The following is a 23,231-nucleotide window of genomic DNA, read 5'->3' as shown; positions in this document are numbered from 1 at the left end:
CTCATCATCAGAAATGAGTTCTTGCAGGAAAGGAAGATGCTGCAGCCTCTTAATTAGAAAGGAAGCATAAGCTTAGCTAATCAAAAAGTCAGCAGACCTGCGGAATGCCAGATCTGGCTGATGGAGGCCATGTCCTAGCCATGCTCAGCAGCACAGAGAAACCAGACATACGGTTCCAATTTGAATTCCATTTCCATGAAAAAAAAAAAGCTCAAGCTAATTCCCCCGTCTTTTCCCAAGCCAGAAAGGGGCCCTGCTCTAGGGAAGTGCCCCACACAGAAAGATACTCAGTGCTCATGAGACCAAGAATGGAGAAGTGGGTTGCAAGTAGAGGGTTGACCCGATATTTGTCTAGAAATTCTGCAGCTGGCAGTCCCAATTCTGTCCCCCCAGGAAGGGAGCATGCAAAAGGGAAGATGCGATTTTTGGCCCCTTCCACGTGTCCAGATTTCATTTCCCACAGTTGCTTTGGGAAAATTCACACCATGTGGTCGTCCTGAGTTTCCTAAGAGCCATGGATGGATTAGGAGTGAGTAAATGTGATTTGTGCCTCCTAGTTGTAAGGGGGAACACAGAGAGGAGCCATGAATAATTCACAGGGTCAGGGAAAGGCTTTCTTCATCCCTGAAATGCCAGTACCTAAGACAAGTGCCTGGCAAATAGTAAGCACTCAGTGTTTTATTAGTAAAGGAATGCCCTCCATACACTGACTTGATATCAAGTTTCTAAAACATTCCAGGAAGTGATCAGCTTGCTCCCTATCCAGAAAAATGTCCATGATTATCTTAAGAAGGGTGGACACACCAGAGGCATGGTCAGCTGGTGGAGCTCAAGCTGTTGGGTAAGTATGTGAAAAGAGCACAAGTCATGGCCCCACATGCCCCTCACCAGCTGTGTGACCCTGGGCATGTACCTTAACTTCTCTGAGTCTCAGTGTTCTCACCTTTAAAATAAACCTGGAAATTTTCATTCCCTAAGTTAATGTGAAGATATTTAGAACACTTTACATAAAGGAGATATCTAAAAACTGTTCATTCCTTTCCTTTCCTTTCCTCTTGGGTTGCCATGACTCCAGGATAAAACTTTGCAGTAAAAATCTGTATACCTAGGTCTTTCCATTTTCTTTCTCTTCCTTTCCACTTCCCTGCCCTTGTAAGCTGGCTTACCTGACAGTTGGGCTTTTAGATAAACTTTGGGATGTGGGGCTACACTGGAGCACATTTGAGATACTGATGAGAAAGAGATTCAAAGAGTCTTTGAGCAAGACTATCAAAGGCTCTGAGATCACGCAACCAGAGTTTAAATCTCACCTCCTCCACTGAGGCAAGTTACTTAATAGGGACTTCTAATTTCTCCACTAAAAAGGGGATTATAATAATATTTCCCTCGGTATTGTCACAGGGCTGTTGAATTATGAATGAATGGGTTGTTCCCATGTGAGGCTGAAATTGAACCTACGCGTCATACACTAAGCCATTGCACCCTGGTGCATGCTGCTTACTGCCAGAGAAAGAGATGTCTCTCTCTAATTTGCACAAACACACTCTGTATTTTTTAACAGTGGCTCTGGGCTGTTAGAAGATTAAATGAGATTGAACATGAATGTTGTCATAATAGGAGGAAGCATTCAAAACATACCCAAATCTGATTGCTTCCTCTCATTACCTTTCCTGCCGCTCTCGATCGGTCTTCTGCCAGCAGTATGCGGGAACTGCCATATGCTGGCTTGCAAAAACTAATTGCTAAATTTTTAGGAATTTTGCAGATCGGTCATTAAATCACTAGTATTTTGAAATTGGTCTTGTTAGGAGCATTTACACCAGAGAAATGGGCAATCATTGCAAACCAGCCCCACCCCCACCCCCCACCAGAGAGCTGGTTTAATAGCATCCACTGACTCCAGCCCACCTGCAAACTGTTCTCCACCCAGCAACCAGGATGATTTTTTTTCTTAATGTAAATCTGCATGTGCTGTTCGCTTGCTTCAAAACCTCCAACAGCAACCCATCACACTACATATAAAATCTAAACTCCCCTCAGACTATATCACCCTACATATTCTGATCAGTGCCTTCTTCCTGGACCTCGTTTCCTAACACTCCTTTACTCCCTTGCTCAGATTCAGCCACACTGGCCTTGCTGTTCCTGGACACCAACAGCACTTGGTGGTTTCAGAACCTTTGCACTTGCTGTTCCTGTGGCTTGGAATATACATCTCCCAACATGCTTGCATGGCTACTCCCTCACTTCCTTCATATCTCCTCTCTTTGGAGAGGCCCTCTCTGACCACTCTGTCCAAATAGCCTGCCCCCCCAATCCTTTCCTGCCACTTTATTCTTTCTCATGGCATTTATCACCACCTGATAGAGTATGTACTTATTTTTTATTGTAATACCTTTGTTGAAATATAATTCAGTTACCCTAAATTCAACGCTTAAAGGGTACACGTCAACATTACATAATCAATTTTAGAACATTTTCATCCTCTCCAAAGGAAATCCTATATCCTTTAGCCATCACCCTCCAATCCCTCATCCTCCCAATCCTGAGACAACACTAATCTACTTTCTATCTTTACAGATTTGCCTATTGAAACATTTTATATAAATAGAATCATATAATATGTGGTCCTTTGTGATTGGCTTCTTTCCTTAGCAATATGTTTTCAAGGTTCATTAAGGTTGCATGTATCAGTATTTCATGCCTATTTATGGTTGAATAATATCTCGTTGCATGGATATACCTCACTTTGTTTATCTGTGCATCGACTGATAGATATATGGGTTATGTCCACTTTGGGCTATTATAAATGCTGCTATGAATATTCATATGCAAGTTTTTGTGTGGACATATGTTTTCATTTCTCTTAGGTGCATACCTAGAAGTGGAATTGCTGGGTCAAACGTTAACTCTATGCTTAATTTTTTGAGGAACTGCCAGAGTATTTTCCAAAGTGGCTACACCATTTAAAATCCCCACCAGCAGGGTAGAAGTGTTCCAATTTCCCCACATCTTAGCCAACACTTGCTGTTGTTCATTTCTTTTTTTACTATAGCCATCCTCGTTGGTATGAAGCAAAATTTCATTGTGGTTTTGATTTATGTGCATTTCCTAATAACCAATGAGCATGTTTTCGTGTTCTTATTGGCCATTTGTATAGCTTCTTTAGAGAAATATCTATTTAGATCCTTTGCTTATTTTATAATTGGCTTTTTTGTCATTTTATTATCAAGTTCTAGGAATTCTTTATATATTCTAGATACAAGTCCCTTATCAGATACATAATTTGCAAATATTTTCTCCCATTCTGTTGGTTGTCTTTTCACTTTCTGGATGATGTCCTTTAAAACACAAAAGTTTTTGCTTTTTGATGAAGCCCAATTTTCCATATCTAGGACCCCATTGCCAAATCCAAGGTCATGAAGATTTATGCGCATGTTTTCTTTTAAGAGTTGTATAGTTCTGACTCTTACATTTAGGTCTTTGATTCATTTTGTGCTAATTTTTGTATATGCTATGAGGTAAGAGTCCATCTTTACTCTTTTACTTTCCAAGGAGTAAACAGTCTCCTGTTCCTGGGGTCTGGTGCTCCCTGGTTATGGTCTGGTCATTACTCTAATTCTCAGTCCCTTTACTCTGTCTTGGGACTTCCATGAGCCTCCTCTCCCTCTCTGCCCTCTGCTCTTCTCTTTCCAGAGCGTCCCACCACCCTGAGCCATTCTAGCCTCCGACCTGCAGGGGTCACTCACCTCACTCAGTGATCACCCACCTTAATGTCTAGATTCTTGCCATTCACCAGGTGCTCTCGGTTTTGTCTTAGGGATCCCCAAGAGACCCTGTAAGGCAAACCAAGCACTTATTATTATGCCTATTTTTTAAATAAGGTTCTGACCCTGAGAGGCTTACCTGAGCCGCCTGCCTGCCCATACTTGTTAGCTATAACTAGGACCAACACTAGGACTAGACCCAAATCTTCTAACTCCAAAGACCTGCAGATTTTTATTTGCCCAAGAAAAAGCTCTATCATTCTGTCTGGGACGCCTCCCCAAAGGTTCTGTCACCTCTTTAGTCAAAGGAAGAATTTTTACAATATCAGTTCATTTTTGTCAAATGATTGCCATGTGCCAGATACTGTACTGTTTTATATACGTTATTCGTTTAATCCTCACTGCTCTCTGGGGCTCTGAGAGGTTAATGAACTTCCCATCTAGAAAACCGTAGAGCTGGAATTCAAGTTCAGTTTAACAACTGTCCATGGCAACCACCCCTCATAAGGAGAGTCACCACAAGGAGAAGCGAAACCAGCCAAAGGGAAGGAAAGCCATAGAGTTCCTCACCCCCATCAGTGAAGGAACTATGCATTGTTTTTTTCTGAAACGGGGAACCTGAGGAACACTATACCGGAGTCCTGAGTCGTGGACTCTCATCAGTCACCCGTCTGGCTCCTTCCCATCTGTTTCCATGTGTACTTTCCTCTACCTCCTGAGGCAAAGCCCCAGCCTCCCAATGTCCCTCTCACCCACCTCAAGACCAGGTTTCTTTTCATTTTTGAGTCCTCACTTTGAACAAGAAGGAACCTGCAGCACACCCCACCCCTGACCCAAGGAGAGCAAGGATAGCTCATGGCTGGATAAAAGCTCTGAGCCCTGAGCCACAGTCGTTATTTCACTTTAACATGTCATGTGCCTTCTTTCAAATGACCCCTATTCATCACTCTTTGCCCTCATACAAGGGGCAGCATTCTCTTCCAAAGGCCCATTCTTGGACATCTTCGAGAGGGAATTGCCTTCCGCACCACCATTAAAGACCCTCCCCTGCAGCCCCAGCCCTCCAACAACTGCTTGCTTAATGGAGATGCATCTGTCCCCTGGGATAACTACAAAAGCAGCAGAACTCAGTTAATAGTTTCTTCCTGGTGCTTTTTTCCAAGGTAGGGTCTGAACTGATGAAACAGAGGAGAAATAATCTTCTTTTTATGTCCTTAAAAAAAAAGTAAATACTTGTTCTAATAACATGCATTCTTCCATTCCTATTTACGATTCCATCACTTAGGTGAGGGGGGGAAAACAGGGAACTCAAAGTGGTTTGGGGAGGCATAAAGTTCCTAAGGTTCTGGGGTAGACAGTCCTGGCTGATTATGAAACATTGACTTTAGTGCTCCCTCTACTCTCTGTTCAATTTATGTGCATACTCACCTGCACAAGTGTTCGAATTACTCTGGACTTTTGTCTCAGGCCAAATTCTATTTAATTCTACTTTAGCTGACCTGTGTCATCTTATTTTTACCCTCTAAATTATCTTGTCTGATTTAATCCAACCTCCCCCACCTTTATGACTTCTGATTTAGCACCCATTCTAATCCTCACTGAGAGGAATTAGTGTGTGTGAGCTGGGGATAGTGAGGAGACAGGGTGCAATTAATTGGAAAAGAAACAGCAAAGGAAGATGAGGGAGGCTGAGGATATGGCTGGCAGAGCCAGAAGGCAGCATTTCCTCTGTCAAATGAAGAGAACTTTGCTTGGGATGCCGAGGGTTAATGGACTACTTCTCATGCAGTGATTTTTACGAATGCTAATGGACTATTTCTTACCAAACATTTCTTCCTGGTTCACTCTAAAAGAAAACATGAAGGAAAACTGCGATCACAACCCACAATTAACATTTCCTTCCTAAAGCCTTCGTGTTCTCTGCAGCGTTCTCTGCAAGGCAGAAATCACACCTGGGAAAAACTGCACTGAACACTTAGGGCGTGGTAGGGGCTGCTGGAAGCACGACCACTTGCTTATTTAATTTAATTCTAGAAACAGTTCTCTCTGTGTAACTGGGTCTTTGAATAGACTGCCACACAGCTAGTCCACATTTCCAAGATTCCTGTGCAATGAGGTGCAACCATGTGACTGAGTTCCACCCAAACGAATGTGGGCAAAAGGGACACGGGTGACTTCCCAGCTTGGCCCCCAAAAACTGCATGACCTTTAATACTCTCTCTTTCCCCCACCATATGGTTAAATAAGAAGACTTTGCAGGCTATGGAGGGAGGGAGGAGGAAAAGTCGTAAGATGGAGCGATCCTGAGCCCCTGTGTCATAGTTCGGAGGAGCGCTATGCATAATGCCACGTTGGACTGTTCTATGTGTTAAACCACTAAACTTTTGGTTGCAGCAGTTAGTCTACCCTGACTCTATTTTATGAAATCGAGACTCAATGAAGTTGTCACTTCCCCAAGTTCAAATAGCTGGTAATTGGCAGAACTGAGCTTTACAACCAGGTCTTGACTAAAATCATTGCTTTTGCTACCTTAGCACAGCTGCTTCATAATAACTTCTGCAACTGCTTTCAAGAAAGCAAAAAATCTGCTGAGATAAGCAATGGATTCATACCAATGCATTTACAAGACATTGATGCTGACCTAATTAGGGCCTTAATGAAGATGGCTCTGGGGGAAAAGAGACCAGAAACAGGGAAGTAATTGGGGCCAGGACCTGGGCATAATATGGGAAGAGATGCTGCAAAGCAATCGTGGAAGACCTCAAAGCTACCTTAGCCAACAGGAGCAATGAAAGGCTAGGGAGGTTGGCAGCAGGGGTAGAAAATGACTACACTTAGAAAAAAGTGTAGTCAACCTTAGAAAAAGGAAGACCTGGCATGGCCCCTGGAAAGAAGGAAGCCATAAGCATGCATGGAAGAATCCCTAGAAAGTCATTACGCACAGCCAGCAGGTCAACCCACTATCCCCTCTGCTTGAAAACCTTCAGTTGCTTCCCAGTGGCTATCTCATCAGGGTCACTCCTTTCACACAAGGTCCACCATGATCTTTCCATTCTTCCTTGTCCAGACTCAACTGGACAAGGTTAGCTCCTGGGCTACCCAGGACTTTGCACATGCCGTCCCCTCTGCACGGCCTCTCAGTCCTAGTCCCAGCCCTCACAAAGCTCAGCTCAGCACCATCTCTTGCTCCAGTTGGAGTTTGATGCTGCTGCTTGGCTATCTCACAGCCCCCTCAGCACCCCTACATTGAGTGCTTATCAGACTGCATCACAATTGCTCCTTCTTGCCTCCTACCAGATTACATACTGTTGGTCTTTGATTTCCCAGAACCTAGCACATGGAGCACCTGGATACGTTGATGGCTCAATAAATAGCATCCTGGAAAAAAATGCATTGGCACTGTGGTAGGCAGGATAATGGTCCCCTAAAGATGTGCACATCCTAATCCCTGGAACCTGTGGGGAGCTCATGTCACATGGCAAGATAGGATTAAGCTTGCTGATCAGATTATTTTAGATGTGGAGATTATCCTGGATTATTTTAGTGAGCCCAAGGTAATCAGGGTCCTTAAAAGACAAGAAGGAGGCAAAAGAGGCAGTATCAGACCGATGCAATGTGAGAAAGACCTGAACAGTCGCTGTTGGCTTTGAACGTGGAAGATGGTCACAAGCAAGGAATATGGGCAGATTCTAGAAGCTGGAAAAGACACCCAAAATGGATTCTAGTGCCTTCAGAAGGAACTCAGCCCTGTGACACCTTGATTTTAACCCAGTGAGGCCCATTTCAGACTTCCTACTCCAGCACTGTAGGAAAATAAATTTATGTTGCTTTAACCCACTGAATTTCCAGTAATTTGTTACACTAGCAATAGGAAATTAATATGGGTACTTTGAAACTGCATGCAAAGAAGTTCTAAATATAAAATTGTTATTCATCTGCATTAATTAAGCATCTTCTATGTGCAAAGCATTATGCAAGGACTTGGAGGGATATAGAACTGAATCAGAACAAGTCTTAACTTTCAAGTCTATGCTTCCAGGGAATTGGGGAACTTTTTTTTTCTTCTAGGCTTTATATATCATTTATTTCCACCTTCACAGATATGTGGGTCTCTGCACATTACGCAAGGCACCACGAATTAAATAAAATCTATATTAGAATATATTTGTTTTAGACAAAATTCAAAATAAAGTTGATTTGAAAAGCAAATGGGTACTGTGCAGGCAATAATTGGCGCATGTGCATTAGAAAGTTACCCAAAATTAGCATATCCAAGAGAAGTATCGTGCCTCATAGTTTCTTTTTCTATATAATTGTGGTAGTTTGAAGTTGTAAGTACCCAAGAAATTGGCCATGTTCTTTTTTTGTTTTCAAAGAGAGAAAGAGTTTATTACTAGGCACATAGTAGGAAAGAAGATGGCCTATTGGCCTTTGTGCTGGTCTGAAAGGAAGTAATGCCCCCTAAGAAAAGCCATGTTTTGATATAAATCCCATTTCACAAAGGTAGAATAATCCCTATTCAATACTGTATATTTGAAACTGTAATGAGATCATCTCCCTGGTTGATGTGATTTAGTCAAGAACGGTTGTTAAACTGGATTAGGGGATGACATGTCTCCACCCATTTGAGTGGATCTTGATTGGTTTACTGGAGTCTTATAAAAGAGGAAACATTTTGGAGAGAGAGACTCGGAGAGAGCAGAGAATGCTGCAGCACCATGAAGCAGAGGCCACCAGCCAGTGACCTTTGGAGATGAAGAAGGAAAACGCCTCCCGGGGAGCTTCATGAAATAAGAAGCCAGGAGAGAAAGCTAGCAGATGATGCCATATTCGCCATGTGCCCTTCCAGCCAAGAGAGAAGCCCTGACTGTGTTCGCCATGTGCCGTCTCACTTGAGAGAGAGAAACCTTGAACTTCATCAGCCTTCTTCAACCAAGGTATCTTTACCTGGATGCCTTAGATTGGAATTTCTATAGACTTGTTTTAATTGGGACATTTTCTTGGCCTTAGAACTGGAAACTAGCAACTTATTAAATTCCCCTTGTTAAAAGCCGTTCCATTTCTGGTATATTGCATTCCGGCAGCTAGCAAACTAGAACAGCCTCAAATCTGTCTCCTCTATAATTCAGTAATTCTGATAGCTTTATTAGCAAAAAAAGTAGGTAGGGTTTAGGATAATGAGCACAGTAGCCCCAGATGATGTAATTAGAGGTGATCTAATTATTGATTGCACAGTTTGATTACATGTTTAGTCACAGAACGTATGTAAGAAAATAGGCCATGTTCTTTTAATCCATTCCTGTGGTATAGACATATTGTAGGTGAGGGCTTTTGGTTAGTTGAGATGTGACCCACCCCATTCAAGATGGGTCTTAGCCTTCTTACTAGAGTCCTTTATAAGAGGAAAAAATAGAGAGAGAAGCTAAGAGATGAAATTGAGAGAAAATTTAGAGGAAAGCCTCAAGAAAGCTAAGAGAGGACCCACAAGAAACAGAGGATGCCACAGAAGCCAGAAGCTGAAAGCAACAAAACCCAGGAGCAAAGGACCAGCAGACATCAGCTATGTGCCTTCCCATGTGACAGAGTTGTCCCGGATGCCAGCAGCCTGCCTTGAGTTGGGACATTTTCATGGCCTAAGAACTTTAAATTATACTTTGCAATTGTAAAAGCCAACCCATTTCTGGCATATTGCATTCTGGTAGCTTTATCAAACCAAAATGATAGTAAAATGCCAAAGTACTTCCCTAAAGGACAAAGCCTTTCCTCTGGCACTTTGAAACCCTTGGTACCATTAATGGAATATGATTACTAAACACTTTCAGTGTGTTTTCCATTTCAAAAGAAAGGTTTCACATAAAAGCCTCATAATATAAAAACACCAGTAAAGCAGTGGCAGAGGGAGGGGGGTAAAAGTAGAAAGGAACTAGAACCTGCACTGGTAGCTGGCAGGCCTCTCCCCTGCCAAGCACAAGCATGTGGAATCTTCCCGACGGAGGTCAGCCCCTTCCTTCAGACAGGGGCCTCAGAAGGCAACCCTTCCATGGGCTGTGGACCAGGCTGCCCAGGGAAGCCAGAGCTCCCTGTGTGTGGAAAAGCACACCCTGCAATAACAGGGGAAGAAGAATTATAGATGCTAAAACCAGGCATCACTTCTGTCCAGTCCCTTCATCTTACAGATGAAACGATCCAGGCACAGAGAAGGCAAAGCACCTCTCTTGCAGCCTTCCCCGGCCCTCCCCAGGCCCACTCAACCTCCTCCCACAGCATTTGATTCATGTCCCTTTGCTGGCAGTCATACCTAAATGTCACTTAGCATTTAGGTGGCTGTCTAACTCCATCGTACCATCTATTTCTCGAAAGCAGGGGCTACATTTTTAGCAATTTTTTTTTCATATCTCTTAACAGTGGCCAAGACATCATATTTGAAAAGCATTTGTTGAATAAACTAATATATGATCTTGACAGGGGAAGTCAGTTAATCAGAGACTTCTCACATCCTGCTACCAGAGAAAAAGCAGAGATTAGTAGCAAATTTTTCTTCAATAAGTATCTATTGCTTTTACAATGAAAATGAAAGTGGTGTTTTAACAAAAGCTGTTTGAATTCGTGTGTCTTGTTTATTTTCACAGCCTATGCTCTTCTCTTCTGCTACAGTCTTGGAAACCTGCTTCGATTTTATTCAGTCACTTACCGGTTGGGTGACCTACATCTCTGGAAGCCTTATTCTCCTCAGCTGGAAAGTGTAGATAGCAACTTTTTTTCCTAGATTGGCTAGGGAGTGACAAATGGGATGTGCACAGCCCGTGGTGCCCCATGCATAGAAGAGGCTTGATAAATAACCACCAGGAGCATCCAGTGTGGGGTACTTCTTTGCACTCACCTGGGATTTGTTAGCCTCATCATTATAGAACAGCTCCCGGACTTTGGGGTCCCTCCCACCACACCCCAACTGCCCTAGCTTCCTCTTTCTCAGAGCAGCCAACTCAGCTGGGCAGGGGAGTGGGAACAGGTTCCGGTCCACTCAGGACCTGCACCTGGAAGAGATTCTCTGAAGTCACTGTTCTAAAGCCTGTGTTAGAAACTGTTATCTTTAGGCAGATGACTCCTCTACACCCATAAATAAGAACAAGTGAATACTGTTGGATTTTGATATAAAACAAATTAAACTACCACATTATGTCAGGCATGATCCTAATTTTATGATACAGTCAGACACATAGATTCAAAGAAAAAAGACTAGAAGGAAATAAAGGGAAATGTATTATTATTATCTCAAAATCAGTAAGATTATGGATGTGTTTTTATACCTTTTTGTGTTTTCCAATTTTTTGCAATGTACACGTACAACCTTTACAATGAAAAGCAAAGCGTGGGCATTACTCATTCATTTGTTTCTCTGTGTATTCCTTAGGGAGAAGGCAGTAAGGGAAACATCAGTTGATGGCCGTATTTATTTGCAGGCCCAACACTGTCTCTGTCCCAGTGCTCACCCCCATCTCTTCTTTGTCCTTTGAGTCTAACTAGACCAAATAAGGTTTTGGCTCTCCTTGATCCCAGTTCTGCAATTCCACATCTCTGCTCGCTTGCATCTGCGTCTTTGGAAAGGTCTCAGGTCTCTGGAGCACTCAGTGCTGGCTTCTCATTCACTTCCTTAAGACTCCACCTTTCTCCAGAAGCCTTCAAAGCCAGACCTGCAAAACCAGAGTCTTCTCCATGCCCCTGCAAGCCCCTTTCAGCCCCATCCCTGATCCCCAGCCATGCTGCATCCTTTCCTGCATCATGCATCTCAATTCCCCCAAGTGTGAGATAAAAATTAAAATTAGGGTCGTAGGTGGGAAGGGGAAAGGGGGGCAGGGAGAAAAACCATAAAAATCAAAAGAAGCGCAACTAAGTTTTCATAAACTTAGCATATCTAGGTATGCATCCAGCAGCCATGCAGCCTCAAGTAACAGCAAAAAGGGACTCAAATAGTCCTTTTCTCTTTTTCTTTGACCCCTGTGGGAGTAGGCAGGAAAGTAAAAGAGGGATTATAGGGTGTCCCTGCTGCAAGGACACTCACTGTCCAAAGAAAAAAACATCATGTTACAAGGCTCCGTCCAGACCAGAGGGAGCAGGTCCCCCGCCCCAAGGTAAGCAGCAGTTGCCTTTCCTGTCCCCACAGCCATGCCTGGGAAAGTATATTTTCCTTGGCCTTTCATATTCTCTGACTCATGGCTTTAATTAAACTTTCTCTCCGGCCATGTGTCTTTTAATACACTGCTTTTAAAAATCCCAACAGTGGCTTTAGAACTTACTTGCACACCCAGTCCAGATGCCCTATTTATAATCACAAATATCAGGGATATGATGACAAAGTAAAAGGTCTTACCTATTAAAATAACATTATAAAAGAATCTTTGATTCTCTATAAAGTTTATTTAAAAAAAAAAGTTGAGCCGTCACTCTTCTTGTTGCTATTTCAGGGAAAGGAACTGCCAAATGGAGTTTTTCCACATTTAACTTAAAAGGGGGGAAGTGGGGGATAGAAGTTGAACGTTGTTATAAGATCGGTGCCAACAGTAGGCCTGGAATAAGTGCTCAAAGCCAGCTTTTCAGATTCCAGTAACCAGGAGCCCATAATGAAAAGATTCCTACAAATCTCTCTCTCTCTCTGAGGCTTTCACTGAGAAGACCAGGAACCTTTGATCTTGTCTGGAGCCAAAAGGTTCTAAAGATGGAGAGGAGACAGACAAGGGAGTTGCCAAAGAACCCAACAGGGGATGCTTATCCAAGGCATGTCTGAAGGGAAGTCTGTCCACTGCTGTATTTGCCAAACCACTCCAGCCCAGGGCCAGGGCGAGCTGGACGTGAGAACAGTTGCTTGTTTATTGTACCATATTGAGAGGAGGGCACGCCCAGCCAACTGGTCTGTTTGCCCAAAGAAGCCCTCCCCAACCACAGCCACCCTCTCCAAGTCCCCTTGGCTGCTCTCTGAAGAATCTCCCTTCTTTGCCTTTGGATGAGACAGTCCCCTGGACTCCGATGCACAGGCACCCTGGGCTGCTTTTATTTTTCCAAACTCCCCTGTGCGCAAATAAGATAGTTACAAAACTTCAAGGTGACCAGGGGTCCATGTTGACCACTGGACCTCACTTGCAGGACAGTGCTGGGCTACAGTCAGTGGAACTGCTTCTGCACAGGCTCTCTCTGGATATTGCCCAGGTCAGCTGAATCCTGCTTTTTTATTTTAAAGGGAACTTGGCTACAGAGTATTTGGAGATGGGTAAGGGTGAGGTAGGAGAGATGACTGCATGCCTTCACTCTTTAAGGGTGTCTCTTATCAGGGTCCTAAGGCATCTTCCCTGTTGCTAAGAGTTCAAGGAAGAAAGGTGATTTCCATGGGTGGAGACCGGACTCCTTTTACAAGGCTCTTCTTAAGATCTTAGGGGCTTGGCCAGGACCCCAAAGGAGAATCCTCCTGAAAAACAGCCTATCCATGATTAAAAGTCCATGGGCCAGGTCTCCTTAAGTAAAGATTCCTATTGCTGCCTCCTGGTTGAACAGAGAAGTATGCAAGAGTAGGTTGTGCTGTTGATGAATCAGTAGCCAGAGCCTACTCTGCTTGGAGGTGAATTAATTCTAGATGCAAAGATCCTAACTTCCAAAGATGGGATGGGGGGCAAGGAGAACCCCAAGCACAGGTGGGAGAGCCACCAGAGCTCTCCTGGCAGAAGGGAAATAAGAGTAGCCACAACCACACGCAGGGGGCTCTTTCTCTGGTTCTTTCATACCCACTCCAGCCTGTCCAACCTCCAAGCTTAACTGTAAACATTTTCAGGCTCCCAGCTGCCTGCCATTGCCAGAGTTCTCTGAGGCCCATCAAGCATCTCTGTGCCCTGGAACAGCAGCTACTGGAGGCAAGTCCAGTTCCCTTGCCCACCCTCCCCTGCCATCACCCTGCAGGACCTGCTTCTCTTTTCACCTGATCGTAGACACTACTGGTGCCCACAGAGCCTCACCTCCAACTACACTCATCAGACAGTGCACTACCAACACCAAACCAGCTCTGCTATTGCCACCCCTGCTGCCCGGGCCCAAGGCTACTTTCCAAAATCATGCTGGGGGACGTAGGAGGTATGCGTTCCAGAGCAGGGGAGCAAAGCAAGGACTGCCAGACAGCCGGTCCCCAGGCTAGCAGGAGCAGTAGTAGACTAGAGTGGCCACCCCTCTTCTACAGGTGTGGCCTAGATTCCCGCTCAGACTAGGGAAGAGAAGCCCACAGGAGAGTGGAAGGACCCCAGGCTTAGAAAGCAGAACGTCTGTGCCTAGAGCATCTGTCACACAGAATCTGTGGCATGTGCTCCACAGGCCTCTACACAAAGGGTAAGTGTTTCTGAAGGCAAGGAAGGAGTTCCACCATAAGGGCCGGGAGTGGGGACTTTGGGGAGAAAGCAGTTCCGCAGATTCCGATGCCAGTGCCTGGAGCTACTACTGGAGTCCTTCTGTGCAACCCATATTCCTAGACAGCCACCCCCCACACTCCCCAGATCAGAGGAAGCCAGTGAGGTGCATACGATTCCACCCCATCTTCAGCGCTCCAGCAGAACTCTTCCTGCCCAGAAACAAACTCTTGAGGATTAAAAAGTCACTGGGAGCAGAAGGAAAGTTGGATGCTAAAACGTGGGAATATATAACACAGTGAATCTTGTGGTGGACGATGTCTGTGATTCACTGTACAAATATAAAAAAGCTCTTTCATGAATTAGGACAAATGTGTGACACTATGAGAAGGAGTTAATAACAGAGGGTTTGGGGGGGGGCGGAAATGTACCAATTGCAAACTACGGACTATAATTAGCAGTAATGTTTTAATACTCTTTCATCAATTACAGTGGGGGTGGGTGCGAAAGGGGTATGGGAGGATTGGGGTTTCCTTGTTTATTTTTATTTCTTTTCTGGAGTAATGGAAATGTTCTGAAAATTGATCATGGGGTTGTATGTACAGGTATGGGAGGATACCATGAGCCAGCGTGTTACACTTCAGATGGTTGTGTGGTGTGTGAGGATATCTTAGTAAAACTGCACTTAAAAAAAAAAACAACCTCAGTAAATGATCCATAACACAACTTTTATATTTCTCTAGCAATATCAACATTGCACATGCATTTGAACTAACTTTAGGTATTGGCTTTCTTATATATTGATGATCTGCCTTAGCATTCCATTTGGTATATTTTATAATTGTGTACTTCATTAATGTAGGAAAAGATTTTCTCGTTGTTATTAAAGTATTTTGATTGGTTGTGAAAAATAAAAAGTCACTCAGAGCTCACTGTTGAGGATTGTTACAATCAAGAGAGTCACTGGACCACCAGGAGACCTCTGGCCCCTGTCCACTCAGCCATGCTTCCCTGCCAACCATAGCACGTACACACCCAGACATGAGAAGACCACTAAAGAACTTCTGGGAAAGCAATATATTTTTTTTGAAAAGCATTTAAAAACTTTTGGCAAAAAAAAAAAAATCATGGAAAAAGCATAAAATATTTATAAAGGAAATCTGTTAGCCTGATTGTTTAAAGGAGAACCTACAGCAATAAATAGAGGGAGACCACTCAGTAGGTGTAAGCAGTGCCATGGCAGTGCTTCCCAATTCCTAACAGATCTTATCCTTGGGATTTAGGCATAAAAAATCAGAGCTGTAGGGAATTCTAGGTGATTCCCAAATTAGACTATTCTTTATTTCCAAAATTAATTATACCCTTTACTCCTTATGATAGATATCTTAAAAATGTTTAATAAATAAGAAATATTAAGTTTAGTGATATTTACGCAGAATTGTAGCCCACAGCAAATATTCAAACACTGGAAAATGCCAGGAAACATCATGGGGTAGTATTTGAGTAATGTACCATTTGGATCTCTTAGATTAACTGCACTACGAAGAATCACATGTTGAAATTGCCAATTTAGAGACTTGTTTTGCTTCCAAAGCTTGTTCCTTTCTTGGAACATTCATATGATTTGTACAAAGTATACTACACATAAAAACATTATTATTTTTGTATTTGTCACATTTATTCACCACTAGCAGCAGACAGGTCATGAACACACACTTGTAACATGGCTCCTGCAATAAGCACAGGTGACTGCTTAGACTGTCACCATGTTTTCCTACGTGCTCCTGTCCCCACGTCCAGAAACATCAACCTTAACTTTGGAGTGTCTGCCAGTGTTTTCTGCTCTTGCCTTCCATTTGACATCAGTGGATTCCTTCAAACCAGTAACATCTCTGTGTCACCTGTAAAGCTTTCATTTTTCATGGGAGAATTACAAAATTCTTTCCTGTTTTCCCAATTTGTCCACTGATTTTTGGGATTTGGAAAAACATAGAAATTTCCCAAGCAATGCTGGGAAGAAATTCCCATATGGAAACCCTAGTTAAGATGTGCTGCAGGCCTTGTATTTCTTTTTCTTGTGTAATTGCTCTGGCTAGAACTTCCAACACAATGTTGAATAACAGTGATGATAGTGGACATCCTTAGAAAGGAAGAAGTAAAACTCTCACTGTTTGCAGATGATATGATGCTATATTTCGAAAACTCCCAGAAATCCACAGCAAAACTACTAGAGCTAATAAATGAGTATAGCAAAGTGGCAGGTTACAAGATCAACACTCAAAAATCTGTAGTGTTTCTATACACTAATAAAGAACAATCTGAGGACAAAATCCAGAAAAAATTCCATTTACAATTGCAACCAAAAGAAAAAAATATTTAGGAAAAAATTTAACTAAAGAGATAAAAGACCTATACAAAGAAAACTACAAGAAATTATTAAAAGAAATGCCAGAAGACCTAAATAGATGGAAGGGCATACCATGTTCATAGATTGGAAGACTAAATATAGTTAAGGTGACAATTCTACCTAAATTGATTTACAGATTCAATGCAATACCAAGTAAAATCCCAAAAGCTTACTTTTCAGAAATAGAAAAACCAATAACCAAATTTATCTGGAAGGGCAAAGTGCCCCGAATAGCTGAACGTATCCTAAGAAGAAAAAATGAAGTTGGAGGTCTCATGCTACCTGACTTTAAGGCGTATTATGAAGCTACAGTGGTCAAAACACCATGGTACTGACATAAAGATAGATATACTGACCAATGGAATCAAGTAGAGTGTTCAGATATAGACCCTCTCATCTATACAAAAATTAACTCAAAATGGATCAAAGACCTAAACATTAGATCTAAGACCATAAAACTGTTAGAAAAAAATGAGGGAAATATCTTATAAATCTTATACTAGGAGACAGTTTCCTAGACATTACACTCAAAGCATGAGCATTAAGAAGGAAAGAAAAAAAAAAAGATGTACTGCAGGCCCCATGGGGAGGGCCTATCAGGTAGGTTTTCTGAAAGTGGAGAACTTGAAGACAGGAGGCTTGGCTGGGACTTGGGGGCTGCAAGCAGTCCCAGGACAAAGCACCTGTGGAAACACGAAAGTGTCAGCGCCATCTCCTTCAGTTTGACCCTGGTTAGAAAATACAACAGAGGCTGAAGCCACCAACCTCATTTAGTAGTTAACAAAGAACCTTTAAAAACTGGAAGAATATTGACAAGTCGCTTTGAGAAGACACGCCCTGGCCCAGCCTTTTTGAAATGTTAGAGAGAGAAAAAGTTTTGGTGATGGACGGTGGTGATGGTAACACAACACTGTGAATGTAATTAATATCACTGAAGTTCACACTTAAAAATGGTACAAAGTTGTATGGTATGTGAATATAGCTCAATAAAATTGCACTAACATTTTTTAAATGGTTCAAATGGGAAATTTTATGTTACCAAATTTTATTTTTTTTAATTTTTAACGTCCCACAAGCATAATGCTGAAGTCTGCGTTCCTAAACACAAGAAGGCTGTGATGTGCCTTAAGGAGAAAATATGGGTTAGGTAAGTCTCATTCAGGCATGAGTTATAGGGTATTTGGCTGTGAGTTCAAGGTTAATGAATCAACAATTTATATTAAATAAGGTGCCTTTAAACAAAATACACATGAAACAAGATTATGTGTTGATGAAAACATTGGTTTCAGAGGCTCACAGGACGCTAACCCTGTATCTCCCCTAGGGGTAATTGCTCAGTATTCACTAATTCTGTGTTCACTCCGATTTGCAGAACACAGCTACCAAGAATAACAAGAATCAACTCTATGTAACCTCAGGGATTATCCTTCCAGTGTGCATCTACTAAAATCGAGGACATTCTTTTACTTAGCCAGAACGCAACGATCAAAATCAGTAACATAATATTGATGCTATACTATTAGCTAATCAACAAACCTCATACAAATTTCACCAGTTGTCCATTGTTGTACTTTATAGCCCAAGGAGTAGGACACTTCTCTAGGTATTTTCAGGATCCAATCCAGGGTCATATACTACATTTAGTTTTTATGTCTCTTTAGTCTTTAATCTGGAAGAGTTGCTCAGTCTTTCTTTGTCTTTCATGATTTTTGATGGTTTTAAAGTATACAGCCCATTTATTTTGAAGAATGTCCCTTGGCTTGGGTTTAACAGATGTCTCCTGAAGATTAAATTCAGGTTCTGCATTTTGGCAAGCCTGCCATGGAAGCAGCACTGTGTTCTTCTCAGTTCATCGGAATAAGAGGCACATGACATCTGCTTGTCCCCTGTGCTGGTTTGAAATTGTTATGTACCCCACAGAAGCCGTGTTCTTTTAATCCTAATTCAGTTTTGTCAGGGCAGACCTACTGTTTGGGTGAGACTTTCTGATTAGGTTGTTTCCATTGGGATGTGACCCACACAATTGTGGGTGGGGTCTTAATTAGCTTACTAGAGTCATGGAGAGAGAAAGAGCTCAGAGCCTCTATAAAGAGCAGACTCCCAGACACAGACCATTGAAGATGCAGAAGGAGGATGCCCCAGGGGAAGCGTCCCGGAGCTGAGAGAGTCATTTTGAAACCAGCCCAGGAGGGCCAGCAGACATCACTGTATGCCTGCCCATGTGACAGAGGAACCCAGATGCTGCATTTCTTCCAAGATGGTGGTGATGGGAACACAATAGTATGAATGTAATTAATATCACTGAAGTTTACACTTAAAAATGGTTCAAAGTTGTATGTTATGTCAATATATCTCAATAAAATTGCATTAACATTTTTAAATGGTTTAAATAGGACATTTTATGTTACCAATTTTTTTTTAATTTTTAATGTCCCACAAGCATAATGCTGAATTATGCTGCATTAATTTAGACATTTTTATGGCCTTAGAATTGTAACTGTACCTTAATAAATCTCCTTCATAAAAGCCAGTCGCTTCCTGGTATTTTGCACTCTAGAATCTTTAGCAAACCAAAATATCCCCTAACTAGTGATGTTCACCTCGGGTCTTCTCAGGTTTCTCCAAGCACTTACTGTTTTTCCCTTTGTAGTTGACAACTATCTTCTGGGGACTTACTTTGATACTAGGTATATATCGTATATCTCAGCAAACTTTCACCCACTGGTTGAATCATCATTCATTGATGATTTTTGCCTAAAACAATTTTACTATGACAATTGCCAAATGGTGATTTTCTAACTCAATAATTCTTTCTACATTGGTTACTTGGCATTCTACTGTATGGAAGAGCTTTCACGCCCCCATTTGTTTATTTATCCACTGGTATGGACGCACGGATTCTTATTTCATTCTATGGTTTATAATTTGATATGTTCATCCAGTTATTTTTTCATCCATTTATTCTGATATTCAAATTGTCATCATCTTGTCCAGTGGGAGTCTTTTCAGCCAGGATGCTGTGTTCTTTTGATATGTTCCATCATTCTTTGTGCAAATCCTTCCTTTCTAACCTAGGAAGATGTCCCAGCCCCAGCCCTGCCAAACAGGAAGCCCTCGTTCCTTTTGGGTTTTCTCTTATTCCTGTTGAATTTTTGTATTTATGTTTTGAGCATCTAAAATATACCATGGTTATAAAAGTCAAAACTACAGAAAATTTAGAGAAGTATCACTCCCCCACCACATTTTTTCTATTGTGTTCCTATCCCCAATGCCTGTCCCCCATCCCCAATCACCACCCCCTATTGGTAACCAATCTCATTAGTTTCTGCTCTATCTTTCCTGTGTTTCATTTTGCAGAAATGAGCAGAACATGCATAGTTTCCTCTCATTTCTCACATAAAAGTTAGCATACTGCAGATGCTATTTTGCTTTTTTCACTTAGCAATATACATTGGAAATCATTTCACATCAGTTCAAAGATATCTTCATTGTTTTATTTTATAACTGCACAGTTCTCCATTGTATGGATGTTTTCAATAACTCTCTGATATATAGGCATTTACTCTATTTCCAATATTTTGCAATTACAAACAATAAAGCAGAGAATTACTTTGTGCATCTGCATTTTTGTAGTTGGGGAAGAGTATTTACAGAGTAAATTCTTAGAAGTGGAATTGTTTGGCATAAATAGAAAAAATGTATATATAGTCTTTTAATATATTGACGAATATTCCTCTAAAAAGATTGCACCATTTTGCAACCCCACCATCAACGTATGAAATTGCCTGTTTCCTGCAGCTTCACCAACAGACTATGCTGTCTAACTTTTTAACTTTTGCCAATCTAAGTGAGAAATGATATAGTTCAATATAGTTTCAGTATAGGTTTCATTCATATTTCTCAGAATGAGGTTAAACATCTTTTCTTACGTTTAAGGGTTTATATACCTATGAGTTATCTGTTTGTGTTTATTGGGCACATGTTTTCTAAAATTTTGCTTTAAATTGCATTTTCCTTACAGTTTTCTAGACAGAAGCCAAAAGTTATACATTTGCTTAATGTTCATCTTGCCTCTTAATTTATAATAACATCTTAACTGTGGTAAAATTTCAGTTCTTGATATGGATGTGTTCAATTTGCAAAAAATTTTTACCAAGCTGTACATTTATGTGCATACTTTGGAAAGCTTAGTTTTAAAAATCTAAATCTAAATTTAAATTTTAAAACCTAGTTTAAAAAATCTAAATCTGATTTACTTCTAAGCTAAATTATCAGTGTCTCACCTGGCTCATGCCTATAGGAAACCCAGTGAGTCTCAGTATCGTAACCCTCTCATGGGCCCAAAGGAACAAGTGGCCCTCTAAGGTCTTGCACATGTGAAGGGTGAGTCCATAAACACACAGAGTCATCCAGCCTACCCTCTCTCCCACTCCGGTGCCCACTTCCACCAATCTCCAAGACTTTGCCACAGATTGGCAGCCCTGGATATGTCCTCACCTCTCACCACCTAGGAGGGAAGGACTTATCCAGCGAATGGCACCCCTCTTTGTGCCCTAATAGTTGTTGCTCTGCTGTTTGTTTTAAGCCTGGTTTTCCCTATACTTCTCAAGGTATGTTGGAGGAAACAGGTAAACAAGTCTATCAAAGGTTATGATCTATCTAGAGAAAGACACAGATGGATCTGGATTTTTCTCATTCCCTGAGCACTGCCCCTTGAAGAGCAGGGATTAGTGGAGGCGCTTTCTCTCAACTCCTCAGACTCTGGACTTTTTCTGGTGTAGGAGAGACGGAGTAGTCCAATTAAAACTGGTATAAGGGGATGAGTGGAGGAAACTTTTAAGGATTCAGGCATCATCCTGGAATAGAAATACTTGTTCATCGTCTGGTTCTTTCAGGATGGTCAGGAATAGAGGGTGTGGGAGTGGCTGCATGCCTTCAGAGAAGGTTGTTTCAGGCCCTCAGTTGAACTGGAGTCACCTAAATAGCTCGTGCTGCTGGCCTGCCAAGGACCCATCCCTGCCTGCGGAACAGCCCTAAGGCAGACTGAGCAGATGAGCTGGGGGAGGAGATGTGGGGCAGATGGTGATAGTAGTTGCAAGGAATGAAGACTAAACAGCATTGGCAGAAGCCAAAGATAAACTTCCACCCTCCTGTTTCCCTCCCCATGTAACAGCCAGCTGATGCTGGCTATTTCAAGGAGTTCCTAAGAATGGCATTGGAGATATATCATGAACTCCCAAAGCTGGAGATGAAACATCCTACTTTCCTCTCGCCTCCCCAGCGGAGACACCCAACACATGCACAGGCTTCATCTCCCCACATCCTGTGCATCGCAGGCTGAAGTTGCAGTAAACACCCATACAGACAGACACACAGGCAGACACACACACACAAACACATACCACCACCACTTTCTCTCTCTCCCAATTAGAGCAGTGTTGCGAGTAGAAGCCATTCGAGTTGCAAGAGCTGGCCTTCCAAATCAAAGCTCTCTTAGGACGGTTCCATTATGAGATCCCCAATTTCTGAGTGTGTGCTGTATTTCCCATACTTGGGTGGTGCAGACCTGCAGCACAGGCACGTAGGTACCCGAGGTGTCCTTCGCAATCTCCAGGCACCGTTTGGTGGCCCTGTTTATGACAGCTCTTCCCTGGATGAAAAGAGAGATAGAGTCAGGTATTGAAATGTTCTAGTAGTATGTCATCTCCCTGCTCCTACTGTCCAGTCCCCTGACCAACTAACCACAAATCTGAGAGTAAATGATGCCTGGGTGTGAGGGCTGCCAAGTACTGGTTTCCCGTGATCTCATCAGCCCCTCCTGAGATTGACGCCCCAGGTCAGCAGTGACCGGTAGGGCACAATGCGGTCAGAGAGACCCACCTTTCTCTGTTAGGCCTTCATTCTACTTCTTCACCCCCAAGTCCAGGAAACCCATCAGAGTCACCTTTACTCTGTGTTCCCCCTCCTTCCTCAGTGAGGCACTGTCGGGGGATCGGAAGAAGCTATATTCAGGAGTCTCAGTCCCTTTTCTCCATCACTCTGGGCAGCAGCTTCCGGCCTCTCTACAAAGTGGTTCTGCACCAGGGTTTACTAGTGGGAACTTTGTGGGCTTTAGAGCCAGAATCTGGGTTTGAACCCCTGCTCAATCACATACAAACCATGTGGGCATGGGAAAATGCCTTAACCTCTCTAAATTTCAATTTCCCTATCTATGGAGTGGAATTAGGGTTAATGTTGGGGTTTTTTAATAGAGTTAATAATTATAAAGCATCTTATGCCTGACACATGAAAGATATGCTGTATATGTTCATTCATCCCTCCCCTACCCATCCGAATGGCAGGGAGAGGAAGAGTAATCCTTCTCTTCTCCATGTCACCTCCAAACCCCTCAGCTCTTTCCTCCATATCTTCTTGGCTCAGCAGTCGAAGACCATGCCATCCGGCAACCACTCCCCGCTCTGGCCCTGATCTCTCCTAGCTCTTGCACTCCTCGCTTTGCAGGAATCACTCACATCGTCTGTTTCATGCCCGGGTGAAGTTCTTTTCCCTTTACCCAACCTGCTGTCTGTTACATTCCCAAAGTTAACAGCACCCATTTGGCTGTCTAGATAAAAGCTCTGATCTCATTGTTTCCCATCTGATAACCTACCACTAAGTTTTAAACATCAAGCAGGGCTG

General features: G+C 42.4%; 1 protein-coding gene across 4 annotated transcripts in view; it reads right to left on the bottom strand.

Annotated features, from left to right (window-relative positions):
- Nucleotides 1–23,231, bottom strand: part of GALNT8 (polypeptide N-acetylgalactosaminyltransferase 8) — a 77,542-nt gene that overhangs the window by 2,246 nt on the left and 52,065 nt on the right. Inside the window, exons 11-12 of one of the 4 annotated variants that reach the window (XM_077169766.1) lie at nucleotides 22,120–22,203; nucleotides 3,770–3,836 (exon numbers count right to left, since the gene is read on the bottom strand). In XM_077169766.1, the coding sequence (XP_077025881.1) occupies nucleotides 3,771–3,836; nucleotides 22,120–22,203 (150 nt within the window). In that variant the 3' untranslated portion in view covers nucleotide 3,770. Of the gene's footprint in view, nucleotides 1–3,769; nucleotides 3,837–11,127; nucleotides 11,459–14,858; nucleotides 17,237–20,886; nucleotides 22,204–23,231 lie in introns of those variants that run through there. The other 3 variants (XM_077169767.1, XM_077169764.1, XM_077169765.1) reach the window with 3 other exon arrangements.

The sequence above is a fragment of the Tamandua tetradactyla genome, chromosome 7, assembly GCF_023851605.1.
Source record: "Tamandua tetradactyla isolate mTamTet1 chromosome 7, mTamTet1.pri, whole genome shotgun sequence".
Taxonomy (NCBI): domain Eukaryota; kingdom Metazoa; phylum Chordata; class Mammalia; order Pilosa; family Myrmecophagidae; genus Tamandua; species Tamandua tetradactyla.
This window is presented reverse-complemented; position numbering and strand designations above follow the sequence as displayed.